This window comes from Anarhichas minor, unplaced genomic scaffold (genome assembly GCF_050575085.1).
Source record: "Anarhichas minor isolate MPS153535 unplaced genomic scaffold, ASM5057508v1 ptg000136l, whole genome shotgun sequence".
In the NCBI taxonomy this organism is placed as follows: domain Eukaryota; kingdom Metazoa; phylum Chordata; class Actinopteri; order Perciformes; family Anarhichadidae; genus Anarhichas; species Anarhichas minor.
The window spans coordinates 4,391,753-4,413,899 of NW_027466582.1; the positions used below are offsets into that span (position 1 = coordinate 4,391,753).

General features: G+C 42.7%; 1 protein-coding gene across 2 annotated transcripts; it reads left to right on the top strand.

Moving 5' to 3' along the window:
* Nucleotides 1-973: 973 nt before the first annotated feature.
* On the top strand, nucleotides 974-18,158 carry LOC142942332 (atypical kinase COQ8A, mitochondrial-like). 2 transcript variants are annotated; one of them, XM_076084609.1, is made up of 17 exons: nucleotides 974-1,368; nucleotides 5,461-5,560; nucleotides 6,529-6,611; nucleotides 6,716-6,966; nucleotides 7,061-7,223; nucleotides 7,306-7,372; nucleotides 10,663-10,737; nucleotides 11,566-11,694; nucleotides 13,030-13,115; nucleotides 13,586-13,726; nucleotides 14,184-14,265; nucleotides 14,396-14,489; nucleotides 15,076-15,217; nucleotides 15,504-15,611; nucleotides 15,700-15,765; nucleotides 16,098-16,184; nucleotides 16,352-18,158. In XM_076084609.1, exons 2-17 carry the CDS (start codon nucleotides 5,467-5,469, stop codon nucleotides 16,646-16,648), a joined length of 1,965 nt encoding a protein of 654 aa, XP_075940724.1. In that variant the 5' UTR covers nucleotides 974-1,368; nucleotides 5,461-5,466; the 3' UTR covers nucleotides 16,649-18,158. The 2 variants fall into 2 exon arrangements, with proteins under 2 accessions (XP_075940724.1, XP_075940725.1); XM_076084610.1 differs by having other exon boundaries at nucleotides 10,663-10,728.
* Nucleotides 18,159-22,147: the final 3,989 nt, after the last annotated feature.

The window sequence follows — 22,147 nt, forward strand, 5'->3', positions numbered from 1 at the left end:
GTATTATATTCTCATAGTTGCATTACATTATAATCTTATTTACAATACATTATAATCACTGTTATGATGCATTATATTGTAATTATAAGTTACTCTAAGTGGTCATTGTTTGCTTTAAGTATAGTAACGAATAATTTTGTGTTTTGTTCTTGCATAGATTTTATATTTTTTTCACTTAACTTAACGCAAACAATGACCACTTAGAGTAACTCATAATCACAGTATAATGTATTATAAATAGTATAAAATGTATTACTATGGGAATTATAATACACTATGATCCTTGCAAAAAAGACTGACCAGTAATTATGACCTATTATGCTATGGAGCTCATAGGTCATTATAAAATGATTTATAATGTGTTATTATATATTATAAAGCATTATGAATATGTATAAGTTGTTATAACCATAAGAGATTATAATGCATTATAATCATGCATAGAAAGTGTTACCAAAATGTTCAATTCTTTTCTGAGGAAATGGCTTTTGAAGTGAAATTATAAATATCTATTGCAGTTGTGTCTTTACGTGTTCATTTTACTACAGTTATTTTTATAACAGCCTCATTTTAAAGTACGGTACTGGTTGATATTTCAAGGTAATTGTGAAATCATACATTTTTTTCATGATTTGTCCTGATAATTGATCAGCAATAACAATCAAACAGGGCAGAGTTGGGGTTATGTCCGCATACCGTAGATGGCAGCAGAGGCCCATTTCAAAGCCGAGGTACAATTATGTTTTTATGGTTGGCACGTGTGGTGTAAATGTGTCTGCTCATGTAAAACCTTGTAAAAACCTGAATTTGCACTCAATAATACAGAGTCGGGCTTTGGGACGCAGCACAAACTTGCTTCTTGTTTTTCTCGCGTGATGAACCAATGAGAAGCCGCGTTTCAGTCCACACCTCCTGTCAACACACGACGAGGACCAATAGGAGCAGAGCATGACCAGAGCCGTGCATAGATAAAGTTTAGCAGGTCTACGAGGGGAGATAAAACTGTAACTGTACTGGCTTTGAGGTTAGATTTGAGGGCAGACTGAAGGGACGAAAGTGACACAGACAGGGCTGAGGATTGCATGCACATCTGCAAAAAAACATCACAGCTGTATCATTCAAATGCACGGCTCTGGTTGGTAAATAAGGTTTGACCTCGTGGTGGAGACATTCTGGATTACACGCAGCAGCAGCAACAACAACAGTAGGAGGACTCAGAGGGCAACCTGCAACTCCTGCGTGGAAAAGAGACCCACCGCGTGAACGTGCTGTTGTATGCCTTTATGCTAATTAGACAGTTGTTCGTTTAGTTGGACTCGCGCACACCGCTGACAGAGTTGGAGAAACAAGCAGAGGCGACAAGTACTGGTGAGTATCTGCTATCAACAATAAGCACGTACTAAATATTAAATATGCTCTTTAAAATACTATTTTTTTCCGGTTAGTCCTGTTCACGTTCACGTCCACGTTCACAGCTTCCTTCATCAAATCCGCCTCCGCGTGCCGAGGTGTCCGCGTCGTCTGTTGCTGCTCTGTCACTTCTGCAAACTTTACCGACGTGACTCATTCAAGCAACGTTACTTTTAAATGATTTATTAAACGTGCTTAACCAGCTTTAATAACGGGCAGTTGACAGCGTGGCACGCGTTTTGTTGTGGCAGTGAGTCTCGTGGCTACACGCCCGCGAGGAAGTTTATAATCACAGATTTTGGGCCACGTTCGTTGGCCTGAAGGATTTATTGATCTACCTGTATCTGCACGGGGAGTTAAGAGGTTTACGTCCGGAATATATATATCCGTTTTAATACCATTCGTGAAGTATATTTGCACTTTGATTTGTTTCAAGTACTAATGAAACCTGTACTAGTAGTGTACTTTTACATAGTGTGTATGTATCGGCACATGTAGGGTGACTCTGACACAATATATTGTATTAATGTGAGCTACCTCTTACATACAATATTTAAACCTAATACATTTACACTGCATGTGTGTATAGTGTATTTGAATAGCTTCACATTTGAAGGAGTGTGTTATAACACTTATGACACTAGACACTGACAGCACAGATGCATTAGTAGAGGTTGTGTATGACAGCCAAGAGGTTGCAGCATAGCAATGCCAAAGGCACAAACTGTCTGAGGTAATTTCCTCGAGATAGTTTTTTCCATTAAACAGCACCGACAAGTTTATTTTTGTCACGGCTCAGAACAGGCTACACTTGGTCGCAATGCTTTCATAACCAAAGTGATGGGATCCTTATCAAAAAGGTGTGTTTATATTACGCAGGGCTGCTCCCTCTTAGTCGATAAGTTGACCAATCGGTTGTTTTGGTCTTCGTCGACTCAGATTTCTTTCGTCGATAAGTTGTTTTTCATGCTGAAACAGGAGATTTAAAGTGGTGCTATTGTGTGATTCTCTGTGGAGAAACTCTGTGTTAGTGATCTGTCGATTAAATCAAATAATGAATGAATCGACAAAATGTGTGAGTGTTAGTCGACTTGTCATTGGATTTTGTTTTTAAATCTGAAATATTGACAGTATCCAAATCCAGTGTTGATCAGGCAATTACCTGATAATTACCGCTGTGTTGTGGCCAATACCGGTACAGTAACTGTCAACAATGAATAAGTAATTTACTTAACTAAATAAAGAAATAACTCAAACTGATTTATCGATAAGCAAAATAGTTTCATCAATCGCTCTAGGCTCTCCTCTGTATTGTGGCCTTGCAGGAAACGTGGTTTCCCTCATGTTTGGCTCAGGACCAGCGGCGAGGGGCAGGGACTGGAGGCTGTCTGTTAGCCGTTAGATGTACAGCGCTCAGATATAGACTCATGCTGCTGCGGTGCCTGGCTATTTTCACAGCAGTGAGTCAACAGCTTGTGGAGGGCAGAGGAGCCCAGGCAACAACTGAGGCTTAGCTGTGTGTGTGTGTGTGTGTGTGTGTGTGTGTTTTAGTCACACAATACCATGTATAATCACAGGCTGGGCCTCACAAACACCTTGTAGTGACCTCTCGCCCACTGAGCATCAGAACTGCCTCTAGTTACATTTCTATTCAGGTTATAAAACCTATAAGCATCCTCTCTCTTTTAGTTGACTTTTTCTACACTAATGCAGAGGAAGAAAGCAGCCTGTAAACACATACTGAGGCAACACACCCACATTGACAAATGGGAAGTTGCTCAATCGATTTTCATTTAGCAATAAACAGTAACTTCTTCTTCATAGTATCAGATTTTGCAAGTTGAATTTATTCGACAGTGTTCACAGCTCTGAATCCTGCAGAAACGCACGAGTATGTCTTACGCTTTAAGTATGTTGTAGCCGTGCCTGCGCCACAATATTTAATATTTTTGCCGTGAGCATTTGCATTCTGCAGCTCCGTGTTGCTGCTTTGGGTTATAGGTAATCTCCTTCAAAAACATTTTCGATATTTTTGTTAAAATTCTCATTACATCCTGAAGCAATCAGTGATTCATGCTCAACAAAAAAAAAAAAAAAAGAGAGAAAAATCTGGTGTCTGTTGCAGGACTGTAATAAGCCAGTAAGAGTGCTAACAATAGCCATGTTGGTTGTTTACATTCATAATTATATGTTTACGTTCATAATGATCATTTTCGGGGAGTGGCTTTGAAGAGAGGCCTGAAGGGGACGGGCTGTCAGTGTTGCCGACTTGGCGACTTTCTTGCTAGATTCTCAAGATTACCAATCCTAGTTTTAATAGGCTCCTTTGCCTCAGTACAAACTTCCTACCTTAACTCCCAGCCGACGAGAAGATCATGCAGGATCGTTGAGCTAGTGCTTGTGTGGGACCATAGTCACCCGATGATGTCGTTGTATGAATCTGTGTGTCATCTGTAAGATATGTTGTTTTGCATGAACTGCGCCGGTGAGAGCACGTAGACATTAAACAGAGGAGGCCTGAGAAAGCCTTAAATGTTAAGTCCTTTGGAGTCGTTTTCTTTTCCAGAGTTCAGCCCTTATTGTGCTCGAGCTCCGTCACATGCTGAGTCAGTCCCAGAATACAACACAGTTCTTTTGTGCTGCTGTCCTCGGAGTTGCCAACATGAACGTAAAAGTCCCCAAAAATAACTACAGACAGCAGTTCATCAAAAAAAATCTATCAGCTTTAACTCTCTCTTAAATGACTTCTATTAGAGTGTTGTTTTGTGTTTCTTTTTAATTTGAGGCTCATACTTTCTCAAGTTGGGGTTGCTTTTGATCCTCCATCTTGTTCCAGAGAACCAGCTAAAGTCTCAATTCAAACCTGCAGAGGAAGGAAGTCTGAGATGTGTTTCTGTTAATTATCTGTCATGTGGTTAATTAATGATAATAACAAAAAAAAACACTATCAGACAATAATAAGAATAAGATTCAAATCAGTGTTTTCTTCAACCCCTCGTCTTCAGTCTGGCGTCTGAAAACGCAGTGCGGCCCAGAAGCAGGATGGATGACCCACTTTCTGACTCAGTGTGTCTGTGTGTGTCTGTGTGTAGCGGCGCACACAGACACACTCACGTACTACTTTTGAAGCTTTCAGCAACGGCTTTTTCCATTGGCCCGAATCCCAGCTGAGCCGTGTTGAAGCATGTCGTCACACCCACAAAAACGGCACCTGTAAGACTGTCACAAACACACTCGGGGAAGTACCGCAGATTGCAAGAGAGGAATGCAGCTCTGCTTCGATAAGAGACGGAGAGGAAAGAGAGGGGAACTGAACTTTTTGTCCCAAATGGACCTTAAGATATGTTCACGAGTTCATTATCACAGTTTCAGCTTTGTGTGGTGTGCCGACTGTTTGATCTTGACAAAGCAATTTAACAAAAGATAATCCAGATTGATGATTTGGAAAGAAATTGAATACTTTGAGATAAACCTTTCAACAGAAAACAAGTAAAGTGCGACGGCAAACCTTGTACATGAACAAAAGCGTGCACCCACATTCACTCATGCATAGAAAATAGCTGGTACAGGCAGCACCCAGCAACCCTCCAACTCCTCCCTCCTAGTTTCCAGTAACACATCCAGGCCTGGACCCTCATGCACATATCTGCACAGCACACATGCGTGCACGGCATACTCCTTTCCTTTCTTGTGTGTGTGTGTGTGTGTGGCGCTCACACAGGGATTGGAGGTCGTGAGTATTTATAGACAAAGTGTCACAGTCCCGGTCACCTCAAGATGTGACAGCTGCGTGTGCTTGTGAATGTGCGTGTTAATGTTTGGCAGCAGAACGTGTGTTGACGACAGGTTTTATGCCTTCTTGTCCATCTGAATGTCTTTGTCTGTGCTCCTCTCATCTTTGCTGACAAGGTGTCACACATTTAGATATCTGACCTGATTGTTGTCTTCATTCTGGGAGAACGCTATGTACTTCTCCACGCTACCAGGCCTACTATGAAAAGAGATGTGGCTTAACTAACGGTGATATTTGTTTTTTGTCTCTGTCTGTAGTCCATCATGGCTGGCGATATGATGCTACTGATGCGAGGCTTGGCTAAGTTGAGCCAGGCGGTCGTGGAGACTCAGAGCAGCACCCTGCGCAGTGGAGCAGGTGAGTTCAACACACCTGTTGTTTGTAAGGAACCCATAAAAGAGGGAAGGATCATTATGTCACTGAACTCACACTGGTGCCACGCTAATATTATTCTTTGTTATCAATAACTAACTTTTATATGCCTCCATAGAGAGGCAAAGTCCCATCTCGTCCCGTGTCCCTCATGGGACCTTATTTTGGAAGAATATGAATCGTAGTTGGCAAGAGACAAATATTATTTGATCCCGTTTTAATTGTGCCTTGAGTTACATATGATATTTGTCAATTTAAATGATAATTTGGCAACACAAGAAAGTCGCAGTTTATAACGGGACCATTTGATTTAGCGTGAAACCGCCCTGCACCTTTCATGTACGTCTCGCAATGTACGACACCAGCATGGACGTCACCGTGGCTTCCTGGCTAGCTAGGTAACTTAGCAATGTTCCACGCACACATGTAAAGTTATCTTACCTGGTGTTTTTCATCCAGAAGCTTTTTTTATCAGCCGGGAAATTATCTTTTGAAATTGACAAACATCTTAATTCATGGCACAATTCAAATAGGACAAAAACAATTATAATTCTCACGCCTACTGTGCATATGATTTACTTGACTTTTTTTTAATTTTTTTTATAGGTTTCCCGCATGTTTAGTTCCTAAATTTCACTCTGACATGCACAAAACAATTCTCAGTGTACTGCATTAAGATATTTAACTGACTTGCTCATTAGCTCACATAATGACAGGCTAGCTTGTGATTAGCTTTACACATAAAGTTTAAATAAAAAAGTGTTTAGTTTTTGAAAAGGAGTGGTAACTGCATTAAAACATTTAGGTTAGCTAGCTTGCTAACTCCAATACAATACCCTCCTATATGTATGTAATATGTATGTAATCCAAATCCAAATCCAATTCTGCTGTATGGTTAGTTTGTAGTGTACCGAAGAACTAATAATAGTATTTTTTTGTTAACTGTAACCCAGGGCTCACAGGAGTTGGCGCTGCAGTCCAAAGTGTCCAATCGGCTGCTGAGCAAAGCCTCTCTGCCGCCATGATGACAATGCAGGTGTGTGCATTACTACTGTGCAAATCGGCTGCAAAGTTTAGCAAAAGACGACTCCGAGTACGTTTTCTTTTTGTAAGAGTCTTCATGTTTATGTGTCTGTCCAGGCGCTGACTGGCCAGCAGCAGACGTCCTTATCAGAGTCCGAATATGACTTCCCCGAGGACGACGGTGCGTTCGCAGCTTCAGAGTTCAAGGAGGAAGATGTGGACTTCGCAGTGGATCAAACAGGAAGTGGTGATGATTTTGCAGCAGCAGGAGCGAGCCGCGTTGGCGGCAAACAGTCGCTGTTTGAGGGATATAAAGATTCCAGCAAACAGTTCAGTGGACACACCAGATCTTACCACCAAGATGCCAGGTAGGAATAGTCTCAGTTGCACTCAAGGGGTTTACACGTTTGTGCTGCTGTTTGGAGAATAAATGTAAATCACTTTTTGCTTTGGGTGTGGCAGACACTTCTACAACCACAGTCTGAACAGGCATTTGTGGGGACATCACGTCAGTCAGCTCAGGAGCTACCATCAGGACCCGACCACAGTGGGAGGACTCACCGCCGAAGACATTGAGAAAGCACGACAGGGCAAGAAGGTTGAGATCAAATCACACAAACAGATGGTAAGTCTTGTTCCTATATTCTTAATCACAAACACACATTGATGTGAATGGAAACGTGTCTTTACTGGTCTTTCTTCTTCAGTTGAGCGAGAGAGCCAGAGAGAGGAAAGTGCCAGTGACTCGGCTCAGCAGACTGGCCAACTTTGGAGGTTTGGAAGTTACACCACTCTTTGTTACTCTGTCTGAATAATGGCTGATTCATTGGCTGGTCTGACTGTGTGTCTAGGTGCACGTCTGCACGTCTGCATCCGTGGATACATACAGTTGAGTCTGTGCAGTCAGTAAAATCATGATATTAGTATATAGAGAAGACTAATGGGACTAATCGCTAAATTAATATTTGCAGGGTGCGAAATACTCGGTGGCAATTGGGGGGTCCCGTCCAAGATTTAAAAAGAGATTTTCGTGACTTTTTTTTTTGCAAGTGACAAAAAAATATCTTATGATTTTAGAGACCCCCGAAATGTTGCTATTGACGCTTTCAGGCGGTCCTCCCGTATTTTACACACTGAATATTTGTTAAATGATGTGGCTTCTCTCTGGTTAGTTAGCTACAATAAAAGAGATAGTTTGTGCTCGTAACGTGACATGAATTTGTTGGTGAAGTTCTGGAAACGTATCCTTGTAATCTAGTCTAGCTGTAACCTGACACCTCCTCAACGAGCTGGGATCAGGGCAGTCGGTGTTGTGTCAGCAGCACACGAACTTCTCAAAGTCTGTACAGTCAATAATGTCAAGACAACACCACTGAATGTACAGGCATATTTAAATGGCAACAACATGGAGCTCACAGGAAATGAGACAAAACATAACATGCAGGAATGTCACTACAGCACCTCAAAGCATACATGCACCTTTGGATTTTAATGACCTGATGACCTCCCCTCTAGCACCAACTACCAGCTCTGACACATAATACCTATAATACTGTAAACATAATTTGCTGAGTAAATTCATGCCTCCCACAGAAAGTTAACATGAAACTGGACTCAGTTGAACAAACACTTTAGTAATTAGGTCAAGCATATGGAGCCCTCATTAATGGACATTGTTATTGCCGAAATAAACGCCTTGATAGTCAACAGAAAGAGAGTGCAGCAGCAGCTGCAGTAAAATCTGTGTGAGTTTGCGCTGCATATTGTTGTGTGTTAGTTATGCTTCTGTTTGACCATGTTGCCTGTTCTCTAAGCCTATTAGCTGTGACACAACAAAACACAAACATGACTGCCAACTCAAAATAAAAGCATATCTAAAAACCAGAGATTTAAATACTTTAAAATAAACAAATTCCAAATAGTAATTAAGAATTGAAGCAGTTGTAAACATTGCTGACAAGCTGAAAGGTTGTACTTACTGTTCAGGGCATGCGTTTTATTATTATTTATGGTCTTATTTATGTGTCTACCACTGCTGAAAAATATTGAATCTAATATTGAAATGCTTGCAGATGAAGGCGAGTACAGAGATCTGGGTCTCCTTGTCTCAAAGTCATATCTAGACAGGATGTGATTTCAGTGATAAGCTTGTTCAAAGGCTAAAACACTCATTCACACAAGCACGTTGAAAATCTCACAAGCAGCCGCGGACATAGTTTGGCGTGACGGATCAGAGCTTGTAAATCAGCAGCTCGTTGCTTCACTTCAGGCAGGTGATGGAAAGGTTAACAGGTGGCTCAGATTGTTGTACAGAGGAGCTAAAAGCAAAGGGGCGAGGGTAAACAAACCATGTCAACCCAGAACGGAGTCTCTCGGTGAGTCGGACCGGACTGCCAGCACAAATAACAGGCGGCAGAATTTAGCCGCGGCTCATTCCAAACCTACGTGACTTACACGATCTACAGTGAGACGAGTCGAGTTGATTCGGCATGTTGACAGTGGTAACATTTAGAAGGTGTCGTGGGGGGGATTTTGGCCTCTGTCTGTCCTTCACTCTCCTGCAGTATTTGTTGACCAAGTTATACAAGTTGTTTGACTCACAGCTTACGAGCGAGTGGAGATAGTGAATGCAGGTTTTAGGCAGTTTAGGCGTGAGGACAAGCAGCACAGTGAGTTATAGAATCATAAGCCTGTTTGCATGTTTCTTGGCAACAGCGATTATTACAACAACAAAAAAATTACCTAAGGCTGACTGAGCTTCGGACGAGCCCCCCATTATGTTACGACCGGCTTGGAAGTCGCAACATAAGGACGGACACCACATCAAGTTAGATTCAAAAACCACAGCTGCCAGTTTGTTACAGGACACAAATACACTGTAATGTGCCAATCTAACTGAAGACCAGGGTCTGGTGCCAGGCAGATGAGAGAGAGAGCGAGGGCGGAGCAAGGAGGGGCTTATATAAGTAAAACCCACACCTTCATCCAGGTGCCCTCAATCACTCATCAGGGAGCTGCACCTAGAACTTAAAGACATAGAATACACACATAGAATACACACACGCACACAAGCACAAACATTCACAGCAGGACATAGAATTATACGTAACACCTGCTTAGACGTCTCCATCTGTTGTATAACGCCATGTTTGAAAGGTTTTGCTGAGGTTTTTGAAACGGGAATATATATTTTTATGTTTTCTTCTGGTTCCGAATGTCAAATGAGGGAACAGAAATCATCTGCAGCTTGTTTAAAATTCTGCAGCTGGAATTTTAACTGTTTAAACGTAGAGAGCATGTATGTAAAGCACTCTATAAACATCGTTTTTAGAAAACTGCGATGTAAATAAAGGTTATTATTTTCCTTTTAAGCTTGTAAGTAGTGCACAGCAGTCCGTCTGTAAACACACACAGAGAGTAAGATGACACTGTCAGGTTACACGAGGTAGATTTGTCAGAAATTGTGATGCACAATCTAATTCTCTCTGGTCCGACTTGTCCGCAACAATAGAAGAGATTTCACACGTTTGACTGGAGAAGAAATGCTCGGTCCACTTGTAAACAAGGCACTGAAGCAGGCTCTGTCCTGATTCGTCCATCCACCGTTCTTCGGATCGCTGATTTGTCGCCTCAGAGAACGCTGACTAAACGATTATGTAATGCTGAGTTATGTAAGGTAGAGACCAGGCTTTGGAGGAACTGGCTCACAAACAGTCCAACCATGACTCGCTTGCTTTTCCTTTCCATCATCTGCTAAAATAACCCTGTAACTTCTTCAGAGGATTAAGTATTTTAAGAGTTTAATTGTTCATATATTTAGATTTCCATGTGCTCTGTTGGGTTGGCAGAAGTGCAGCTGTTACAGTTCTGTCATTGCACTCTGCCGAGTTAATTTAGGGCTTATCTGCCGACATATTGTTTGTCTCATATGTTCTGTTTCACATTTTATTATGATGAGAATAACATTCCTCAGAGTCAACACTGGTGACTAAGTTTTACATTTATCTGTTACATTATGACATTGTGTTGTTGTCTGTCTGTCTGTCTGTCTGTGTCTCCACCAGGTCTAGCTGTAGGTTTGGGGATTGGAGCACTGGCAGAAGTTGCCAAGAAGACCATGAGACAAAATGGTACAGCAGGTAACACTAACAAACCCACTAACACACCCACACTTGCTCACACAGCATCAATAGGGAGCCTCTGTACCAAACAGCTAAGTTATCTGTGCAGGATTTAAATGATCTAATAGAGTACACGTCTGAGAGTTCTGTGCCTGTAAGGACAGGTATTTCTGTTTATTGTGCGATTTTACATCTGCGTTCCCGTAAAAGCTTGCATCATTTTTTCAATACCCATCTTTTACGCATGCTGCTACATGCTACACACGTTTTACATAACAGCAGAGCACAATTAGCAATTCAGCCGCCTCTCACAGCAACCTCCCACCTAAACAAACACTCCTGCTCCGCACAGTGAACCTGCTAATGTCAAAACAGAGCTAAACTGAAACAGCGTACGAGAGTAAATATGTGGCATTTGTGCGCCTGTTTGTTTATCTATGTGTGTGTGTGTGTGTGTGAGAGTTAATCCTAGCAGGGAGGCTATGAACTCCTGTAAGTGTGTGTGTGTGTGTGTGTGTGTGTGTGTGTGTGTGTGTGTGTGTGTGTGTGTGGTAAATCTCTGCAAAAGCCTCTCAAGGGAGCTTCAGACGCACTAAAACTTACTAACCGGTGACCTACTGACACACATACTCAGACACATCTACAAACACATGCGCATATTGTATATAAACCTTTAAACTATTGATATTGATCAATCTAAATGACTTCACCTGAGCACAAACTAAAAGTGTTACATAGTTACAGTAATTGTATAAAAATGTGGCTCCACACTTTGACTTTAGTCTTGACACACTGGTGTAAAAGGAGGCATAGAACCAACGCCCTCTCTGTTCTGTGCCACTGCAGGTGACAATAAGAAAGGCGTCCTGGACTCCAGCCCCTTCCTGTCCGAGGCCAACGCCGAACGCATCGTCAGAACCCTGTGTAAAGTCAGAGGAGCGGCGTTAAAGCTGGGACAGATGCTCAGCATTCAAGGTGAGCGAGAGTTATTTACGACTGGCGGCTTTGACGCACAGATGTCGTGGAGTTTCGGGGGAGCTGACGGTTTTTCTATACGCTCTGTCAGAGTTGTGACATTGACCCGTTGCTGCACACAGACAACAAACATGCAGGTAGCAGCGGCTGAGAATAAGTTGTAATGTAATTTGAAGCTGGTTTGTTATTCGCACATGTAAGCCAAAGTTCAAGGGCAGAAAGCCAGCGTCGGTAAACACGCGGCCGGATCAGGTAACGGGACTAAACGACACATCATTAAATTTGTTTATCGCGGTTTTCCTCACTGCCTGATTTTGGCTGGCGACCTTTTGTCTTTTGCCAGTGGAGGTCAGAACATGTTAGCGTATACTTCACACACACGGTTCAGTGTAGAAAAATGAAAAAGCAACAAAAACAGTAGGAGGAGAGAAAAGGACGCTGGCTGCCCAGTGTTTGCTAAACAGTTTTCAGCACAGTGGGTTGACCTTGTGTGTGGTTATTTGCTGTTATTGTGTGGTTATTGTGTGTGGTTATTTGCCATAGCTTTACTCCATCTCTAAGGCGGTTACAAGTTCAGTCTTCAAACTAAAATGATTGATTGGAAAATGGACAGAAAGGTCAAAGTCTTCTCCTACAGAGAGGATGAAAAAAGACTTCAAAGTCTTTACAGTCAACTTTGACCAGTAAAACATGACTGGAGTCAGTATATCTGGAGGAAAAACGCTGACACTGACTGGTATTTATCGGCCAGAGCAGGAATGCAGATGATTGTGCTTCCAGCCATTGTACCCTTTACCACCGATCCAAAATACCGTTCACCTTGAGAGGTCAGAAGCTATTTTAAAACCAATAATAAAGTTTGTAATACTGATTACTCATATCATCAGCAATGTCAGCCAAATTATTTGTTCTAGTTACCAAGCAGTGTTTTCTTTTCCTTTATTGTGATTAAGTTTTCTTGATTGAAAGTAAACCTGGGATCTCAGTGGTTCCCCTTGGCTCAGTACGACTCTTCAGCTTACGCTGTCGAGTCCGGTTTAACACAAGTCAGTTGAACAATGAAGTCGTAGGTGGGAAAATGCACAGACCGTCGGTATTGTTTTATTAAAGCTATGAACCCATATTCACGGTTATGTCTTGTATGGCAGCTTTCCGGGCATCTGAAAGCAACGAACCACACCTGGAGTACAAATGCTGCCGTAGTGTAGCCGTAGTTGACGGCAGCGTTGCAGGCTTTAGGGAAACATCAATTTGTTGTCAGTTCAGCCGGCCTTCGCCTCGGGACCTGCATGTCGGTCCAGTTCAGATGAACTCAGTTGTGTTTGTGTATTTCAGATGATGCATTCATCAACCCTCAACTCGCCAAGATCTTTGAGCGCGTAAGACAGAGTGCTGACTTCATGCCAATCAAGCAAATGACAGTAAGTGTCTTCTTCTTCTTGTTCTTTTTATTTTGTATTAACTGGTAATTATAATTGGATGGATTGGAATCGGCTGTAACACATTGTAACTGATGATGTAATAAGTATAGCAATATAAATTCTACCTTGAGCACCTTTCCCACAGCCTCTTGAAGGCGGGACTGTTGTTATTCAGCCTCGCTGTTTGGTATGAAAGCTACAACGTCTGTGTGTTGACAGCCGGCACAGCGGAACCGGTGTGATGTTTAAATGACGTGTTTATTTATTGCCTAACTGATGGGAGATTTAAAAATAAAGAAATTGCGGATCTTCTTCACAGCAGTATTGCAGAATCTCTATGTGAAAGTTGCTTCTTATAGTATAACATTGTTATTATTATAAATATCATCAAGCCCGCTGTGAACTCACCTTTAACCCCACCAGGGATGAAATTATTAGTGACAAATTCTAAATATTGTGTCCGTCTGCAGAACGCGCTGAACAGCGACTTGGGTCCTAACTGGAGAAACAAGCTGGAATCGTTCGAGGAGCGTCCGTTTGCAGCAGCGTCCATCGGCCAAGTTCACCTGGCGAAGATGAAGGACGGCAGGGAGGTGGCCATGAAAATACAGGTACACTGTGAACATGTGTGTGTGTGTGAACACAGAACATTCTCATGTTGTTAAAAGTGGAACTGGAGAGTTTATCTCACACAGAATCTGATCTCCGGTCTGTTTACAGACTTTGTTTTCAGATCAGACCTGAGTCAGTGAGAAAGAGTCAAAACTGGAAACATCTCAGATTGTTATTTTATGCATTTACAGTATTTACAGATTATCCGTCTAATTGCCGTCTTCAACGTTTCAAATAAATGCTTTTAGAATTCATGAAGGATTCAACAGTAAAATTACAAATAATTATTTTAATCTCATGATAGAGAATAATTTCAATCGCTGTGAAAACTGTAGTTACATTATACTATAAAGATGCATTAACAGTATTTCAAAGTGGGATTTTGAATATAAAGACCACATAAAAGATGGCGTTCCCTCATTTAATGATCAAGTTACATTTTCTCTTTGTTCCCAGTACCCCGGTGTGGCTCAGAGTATCAACAGTGACGTCAACAACTTGATGACGGTGCTGAGAATTAGCAATGCCCTGCCTGAAGGTGAAGCTCTCCGTCATGCGAACACGAGCATGCTCCCCTTCTCAGTCATGCACAACTTCACTCTTCGTTTCTCCATCTGTAATCGTGTGCACTGTATCCCACTGTGTGTGTTGTCTGTGTCTCTCTGTAGGTCTGTTTCCGGAGCACCTGATAGACGTGATGAGAAAAGAGCTCGCGCTGGAGTGCGACTATATCCGAGAGGCCCAGTGTGCAACGAAATTCAAGTGAGTCTTATGTCGGATGTGTTTCAGTGTAATTGACAAAGCCCCCACAAAACCATAACATACATGTTTATAATCATTCAGTTGTAACCGGTGGAAAGTTGATTACTTACACTTTATTATGTTAATAATCAGAGAAAAATACCTAGAATTAAAATGTAAAATGTGTAGGGAGATGCGATTACAATGTGATACTGGTTGTGCTAATTAAAATACTAGTATAAGGATTAGAAAAATGTAATATCCAAATTCAAGCTTATTAAAAATTGATGAAGGCCAGTTTGTAGCTTGTTTTTGTTGTTGTGCCAGGAATAAATGTATTACAAACCCCTTAAACGCATGGTCAACTGTATCTCTGTTAGAACCCTGGCTTGTTTAGACTCTAGCAATGACTGCAATGTGCCGTCTCTCTCTCATGGAGCGCACAGCAGTAAAAAGACTCATGTTACACATACACACCTCTCTGGTTCAAGGTTATCAGAACCACTGAAACTGCCAGCCAGCTATATATATATATATAATATATATGGACTACAGGCCGACTTAACCTGGATTTATGTCTTTGTATCTAATCCTCGTTCTGACTCAGGGAGCTGTTGAAGGACCATCCGTTCTTCTATGTACCAGAGGTGATAGAGGAGCTGTCCGGAAGCCATGTCCTGACCACAGAGCTTGTCCCCGGGTTTCCCCTCGACCAGGCCGCGGGCCTCGCACAGGACCTGAAGAACGAGGTACAGCCGACAAACCAGCCGATAGATGCTCAGCTGACTGCATTTTAACGCATTTAGCTAAAGTGTTCAGAGGGGTGGATGTGTGTGTTTGTGGGAGACGGGACTAGTTTCTTTCTGATCAATAAATGCATAGATTGAATGGGTCTCTGTCCTTTTACCATGCTTTCTCCCCTTCTCCTTTCCTTCCCACAAGTCCCCGCTGTCCAAACCCCATTACATTCAGCCTCTTTCATAGTTGACCTCAGTGCAGTGAACTTCTTCCACATGTTTTTTTTCCCCGTCTCAGATCTGTCACAACATCTTGCTCCTGTGCCTCAGAGAGCTGTTTGAGTTCAGGTTCATGCAGACTGACCCAAACTGGTCCAACTTCTTCTACGATCCGCAGACGCACAGGGTGAGTCTGTCTGCAGGCTGAAAGCAGCTGTTACTTGGCAGTAGAGATTTAGGAGCAATGAAAGTTGATCATTGGATTGTCCCTCTAGGTGGCGCTGTTGGACTTTGGAGCCACGAGAGGATTCGATCAGAGTTTCACAGATGAATACATCGAGGTAAGTCAGTCATTTATTTTATTTCTAACAGTAATTTATACACAGGATCATATTTCTTGATCAACTCAAAGCTTCAGTTACTTTAACTCACCCGCTGTTTACACACTTGTCGCACCCCTACTGCTTTTGTTTAGGTTTTGATTTTTTTTGAAACGTCAAGTGGAAACAAAGCTGACATTTGTAGGCTACTGTGGTTTAACGTCCAGTGCCAAGTCGGTACTGATAATACCTCAATTATACAGATTTTGTTGCCATGCGTGAGCTGTTAAAACATTGTCTCAGAGATGCAGAGAAAGAAGTGATGGTGGTAACAGACTTAATCCTGTTTGTAGATAATCCGTTCAGCCTCTGAGGGCGACAGAGAGGGAGTTCTGAAGAAATCCATCGATATGAAGTTCCTGACCGGATACGAGACCAAGGTAAATATCTCTTGATCTGTGTACTCGACATGTAAAGTATAAAGTGCAAATTTGTTCATGCAGCAAATATTCCTTTTTTTGTTTGTAAAAGTGCCCCATTAACTGTGCAGGATGGTCATTGGCTGAGACTAAATCTGTGGTGTGTTTTTTTTCCTCCCTGTATCCAGGCGATGATGAGCGCCCACGTGGACGCAGTGATGATCCTCGGCGAGGCCTTTGCCTCCACAGGCAACTTCGAATTTGGCTCCCAGTCCACCACGGAGAGGATCCACAACCTCATCCCTGTGATGCTCAAACACCGGCTCACCCCGCCTCCCGAGGAGACGTACTCGCTCCACCGCAAGATGGGCGGCTCGTTCCTCATCTGCGCCCGGCTGGACGCACAGCTGCAGTGCAAGGACATGTTCCACACGGCGTATCAGAAGTACTGGGAGGGCCGCACGCCTCCCTCTCACTCAGCCTGAGCCCATCCCGAGTGTCAGGCGATCTGGCGATTTGACGGACAGATCCTGGGGCCAACGGAAAAGGGGCAAGTCAGCGGCAAGGTCGTGGTGTGATGACGCACAACTGCAGAGCAGAGGCCATGTTACCCGCACTGAACTGGTCAGCCAGCAGCAGCTTATCCTTCCCACTTTGGGCAACCCACTACCATGAGCTTTTGACAGGCACTTATCCGTAATTACAGCCATCATTTCTTTGTTTGAGAAGGGAACACGACGTCTGGGGAGCTTTAAGACCAAACTCTATATATATGGCCCTGGGAGCACAGAGACTGCTTGAGGTGGATGGAAGGAGAGCGACGAACAGCCTTGCGTTTAGTAGTCGAGGTGTAAAATGAATGTAAACAGGTTGGAATTTGATCTCTTCTCTGATGATTTATGCGTTTTTGCTTTGCTGTGTTTAGTTGAACTTTTTTGACGTCTGTCCAGTTTTCTAGGAAATTCATGGGTGAAAACATGAAATATTGATTGTATTAAGGAAGAGGACTGAACTCTAAATGTAAAGCCGCAGTCATATGGTCAGTGTGAGGCACAGCATTGGCCAGGACCAACATAAGTGGGAAGTTTGATTAGATTGGATACCAATCATGTTGCTTAGTCTAAATGTAGACAGCTCAATAAATGGGACAGTTTTGATGAGAGCAAAATTATTTGTCAAGATGTTTCTCAGTTTAGGTTGATTTATTCATTTGTATGAAATGTGAAAAACTATCAGTGTATCCATTCAGATTTCTGTTTTATGACTTTTAGGTTTTTAGGGAGACATTCTGTGGGCAGCAAGTTGATTCAAACTATCAGTCTGTTTCAAGTGACCATGAACCTCGGGTTAAAGAGTGATTTTACTAAGTTTGTGTCTGCGGATAAAAAATCGATATAGAGAATCTGCTGTAGATTTTTATTCTTTATGTCACATCTGATGTTTTGTCCATATGGGGCAGATTTAACTTGTGAATTCCAGTTGATTACCAACGTGTTGGCATAAAGGCTCAGAGTTTTATTTCAGATTCCGTTTTCTTTTGTTTAGTTCCAAAGCATTTATCTCTAAAAATATGGAGGTGAAACCATAAGAATCCATGTTGCTCACTGTAAGAAAGACGAGCACATCAACCTGTGCTTATTCATGAATGTTAATGAACTGTCGAGATGGAAGAAGCTCATCGTGACATCCCACGAGCTCAGCTCGTGGGCTCACCTGGCTTCCACAAGTCGGTAATCTCTCCACACATCGGGTGTGAAATCCTCCGTCACCTGGCTGATGTGCGGCTGTGAAACTTCTCTCTACTCTGCAGTGTGAACACAGTTATCACAGTCTCTTGTGTGAAGATGAAAAAATGGGAGGGGGGGGGGGGGATAAGACAAGGTGCCTGTAGTCTTTATATTCCATATCAAGAGAAGACGGTTTAAAATGTTCTAATCAAACTAAAAGTTGTGATAAAGACATTGAATGAAAATAATAAATGTTTGATCTACTTGTCATGTGGCTCTGTGTGCTCTTTTGTCTGTATGATATTAATACTTTCAAACTATTTAAAAGAACTGCCGCCCTTCAAAGAAACATTAAATAGTGCGTCAGTTGAGTTGATAAAACAGATCTCAGTGTAAATACAGCCCAGATTGTGTTCATGTATCCTCTACTGGAGGTTAAGAGGTTGTAATGTGTCAAGAGATAAAAACAGAGAAAATACAGTAGAGAGAGATTGTCTTCCTTATTTAGCAATGTCTGGGCCAGCAACGGGGGAACTGGCAGAGAGCCTGGGAAATGAGAACACACACACACACACACATAAATATTCACAAAATATACACATGCACGTAAATATCCAGGCACATTAATCATGCCAGTATCACACGAGAGTGAGTGCATGTCCCGCCAAACCCTTTCCCTCTCTGAATCACCCTCAGCTACGATACTTCTTGCATGTTCACACTTTTTCCCAAAGACTCTGAACTGTTGTCTTTCAGTGCCCCAGTCTGTTGTAGTTCACCTCAGTGTCAAGCACGCGGCGCTGATGCGTTTCCACGTAGCGACTAACCGAATAAAAGCTCCTTCAGTTCCTGAAATACTGACATCAGCCCAATAAAAGAGCAAAACATAACCAGCCTGAGGCCAGCCAGACAATTATATGAAGCTGGGTGTAAGAGTGTAATCTCTGCTTTATTAAACAATATCCTGTAAGCAGAGGTGGGAGTGGGAAATGATTGCACAAAGCAGCAGCGGTCATTAGATGCTCGTAGACTACTATATAATATTGATAGCACTGCGTCTAAATAATCGGAGCCTCATGAGAGGATGATAGAACTACATACTTGAGGCAGAATATGCTAATCACAGAATGCTCTCATTTTGTGGTCGCCAACCTGATAATCTACAGCGTTAATTAAGTATATTTTTCTCTGCAAGGATTTCATATTCTTATGGAAGCATGAGCTTGCCAAGAGATTCATGCAATTTCATTAGCTCCAGTCAAATACCATCTACTGTTTTCCCAGAATACATAGTTCTAAAACTGTTTTCTAGAGGCCACATTTGACTCCAGTGCAGGTCTCTGCAGCCAGAGAATCTGAACCACGAGGTCAGGACCCGAGATAGTTTAAAAGCCACTGTGTTGTAAATATATTGTGATTAGAACGGGTTGTAACGAGGCGGGGATGTCGACTGCAGTTTGGGTGGAAACGCTTTTCAAAAGCAGTGTTGTCGCTGCGTTACATCTCGATGACCTGAATGTGTTTTGACGTTGCAGCTTGCTGAGCTGAGATGGAAACGACTCACCACTGGGTGTGTTTACACTATAAGAGAGGAGTGTGAGGGGGGGAATGTTGTGCACCTAGTTGTCTGGTCACAAAGAGCAAGCAGAGAGAAATCCTTATTTGGTGAGAGGAGGCCACTCAGCAAGTCTGGGCACAATCTTTAAAGGCAAACACTCTCACAACTCTAACTTTAGCAGTTTTCTTCTGTGTGATTTGCGTGTTTTTAATCCTCATCACCAGCATCCCTAGGCAGATGGTTATTGAGACTATTTCCACAATTGCCATGGAAACTGATTTTATACAGTTTTGATGTGGAGTAACCAAGAAATGCGCTTCAGAGCTAATTCTGATCAACTCCCTTCCCAACTGTAAGACAGCCGAACAAGGGCGGCACTCAGCTGAACTGTGGAATTAACCAACTAATAACTAGTAACTAGAGATTACTACGACCTGCTGTGTAACAAAGATAAATACTGAATCAATTATATGTTATTAATGTTTGCGTTCACGGGGCCGGAGCCACTTCAAGTGCAATCAAATTAAGGACCACATAGAGGTTGTGGTTATAATGAGATCTATTGTACCTCGGCATTGTTAATTTTTTTTGTGCATCTTTCTTAATTAATGGTTTTAAAATTCCACTAAAGGAGCTAAGTGACACACCCGCCATGTTCGTGACCTGAACAGTAGGAGCAGGCTACTCCTAGCTAACATGCTAAAATGCTAACATGCCCTGGAGGAGCATCCTGCGGTGATTTCTGTGTTCACGGAATCATTTTTACGTGAGGCCGAGTGTACTGGGACAGAGGGACCGAGTGGACTGGTTGTAGTGGGACACGGACCGAGTGGACTGGTTGTAGTGGGATAGAGGGACCGAGAGGACTGGTTGTAGTGGGATAGAGGGACTGAGAGGAGTGGTTGTAGTGGGAAAGAGGGACCGAGCGGACTGGTTGTAGTGGGATAGAGGGACCGAGAGGAGTGGTTGTAGTGGGATAGAGGGACCGAGAGGACTGGTTGTAGTGGGATAGAGGGACCGAGTGGGCTGGTTGTAGTGGGACACGGACCGAGTGGACTGGTTGTAGTGGGATAGAGGGACCGAGAGGACTGGTTGTAGTGGGATAGAGGGACTGAGAGGAGTGGTTGTAGTGGGAAAGAGGGACCGAGCGGACTGGTTGTAGTGGGATAGAGGGACCGAGAGGAGTGGTTGTAGTGGGATAGAGGGACCGAGAGGACTGGTTGTAGTGGGATAGAGGGACCGAGTGGACTGGTTGTAGTGGGACACGGACCGAGTGGACTGGTTGTAGTGGGATAGAGGGACCGAGTGGACTGGTAGTAGTGGGATAGAGGGACCGAGAGGAGTGGTTGTAGTGGGATAGAGGGACCGAGAGGACTGGTTGTAGTGGGATAGAGGGACCGAGTGGACTAGTTGTAGTGGGACACGGACCGAGTGGACTGGTTGTAGTGGGATAGAGGGACCGAGTGGACTGGTAGTAGTGGGATAGAGGGACCGAGAGGAGTGGTTGTAGTGGGATAGAGGGACCGAGAGGAGTGGCTGTAGTGGGATAGAGGGACCGAGTGGACTGGTAGTAGTGGGATAGAGGGGCCGAGAGGAGTGGTTGTAGTGGGATAGAGGGACCAAGTGGACTGGTTGTAGTGGGATAGAGGGACCGAGAGGAGTGGTTGTAGTGGGATACAGGGACCGAGTGGACAGGTTGTATTATTCATTGAGAATGAACGAGCAGTAAAGTTTAACCCGGCGGTGTGGGGAAAAAAACCTGCCGTTTGTGGCTGCAGCATCTGTGGAGTTTATATTGTTTTTACATGTCGAAGTTTGTTCCTTTTGTGAAGTTTTATGCTGCTGTTGAAAAAAGTGAATTTAGAGCAAATTGGAGCAAAATGAAACATAATAAATGTCAATCATACAGTATCAACAGTTGTCTTCATGGTCTGTATCAAATGCATTAGCCATATTCAGAAAGATATGTTTATTCATGAGTCAGCCAATTTAGCAAAGTCACAGAATTAAGCTACAATCTTAAAATAGTTACTGTGTGTGTGTGTGTGTGTTACTTGACAACAAAGACTTGACAACAAAGATATGCATGCAGATAACTGTACATGGCAGTATGTTCGTCTACTATAACACAACACCACCATCGTTATAATCAAGTGTCCAAATAACAATTATTTCAGATCTTTAAATTGCACCCAAACCCACGCAAAGCAAATAAACTCCAGCATCACTGCTACAGAAACACCTCTGGGAAAACATTGGTCATGTGTAAGGCCTAGACTATCATCACCATCACAGACATTGTCATCATCATCTGTGTCACATACAAACACTGTACAACATATACACAGAAAAACTACAGAAGTACTCTTAAAAAGGCATTTGGCGAAGATAATGAAGATAATTAAAACCAACAGGAATAATATCAAAAAAAATAAGCACATGACGTTTGGTGTCTGTAGAGGCACAACCGAAATGGGAAGTCATCATAGACTAAATGTATCTCCACTTTCTCCCAGAAATGCTTTATGACATTTGCTGAATCTGTCCAATATTACAAGAGACGTAATAATCTGCATTTCTGTTTTTTTAAGGTGGACTGTTAGTATTTTTGTCAGTTCATCCAGTTGGAGTCCATTCAGTATATTCAGCAGTAACTGAGCTTCCTGTAAACACACTCGCAGTGATTTCGATCCACTTTC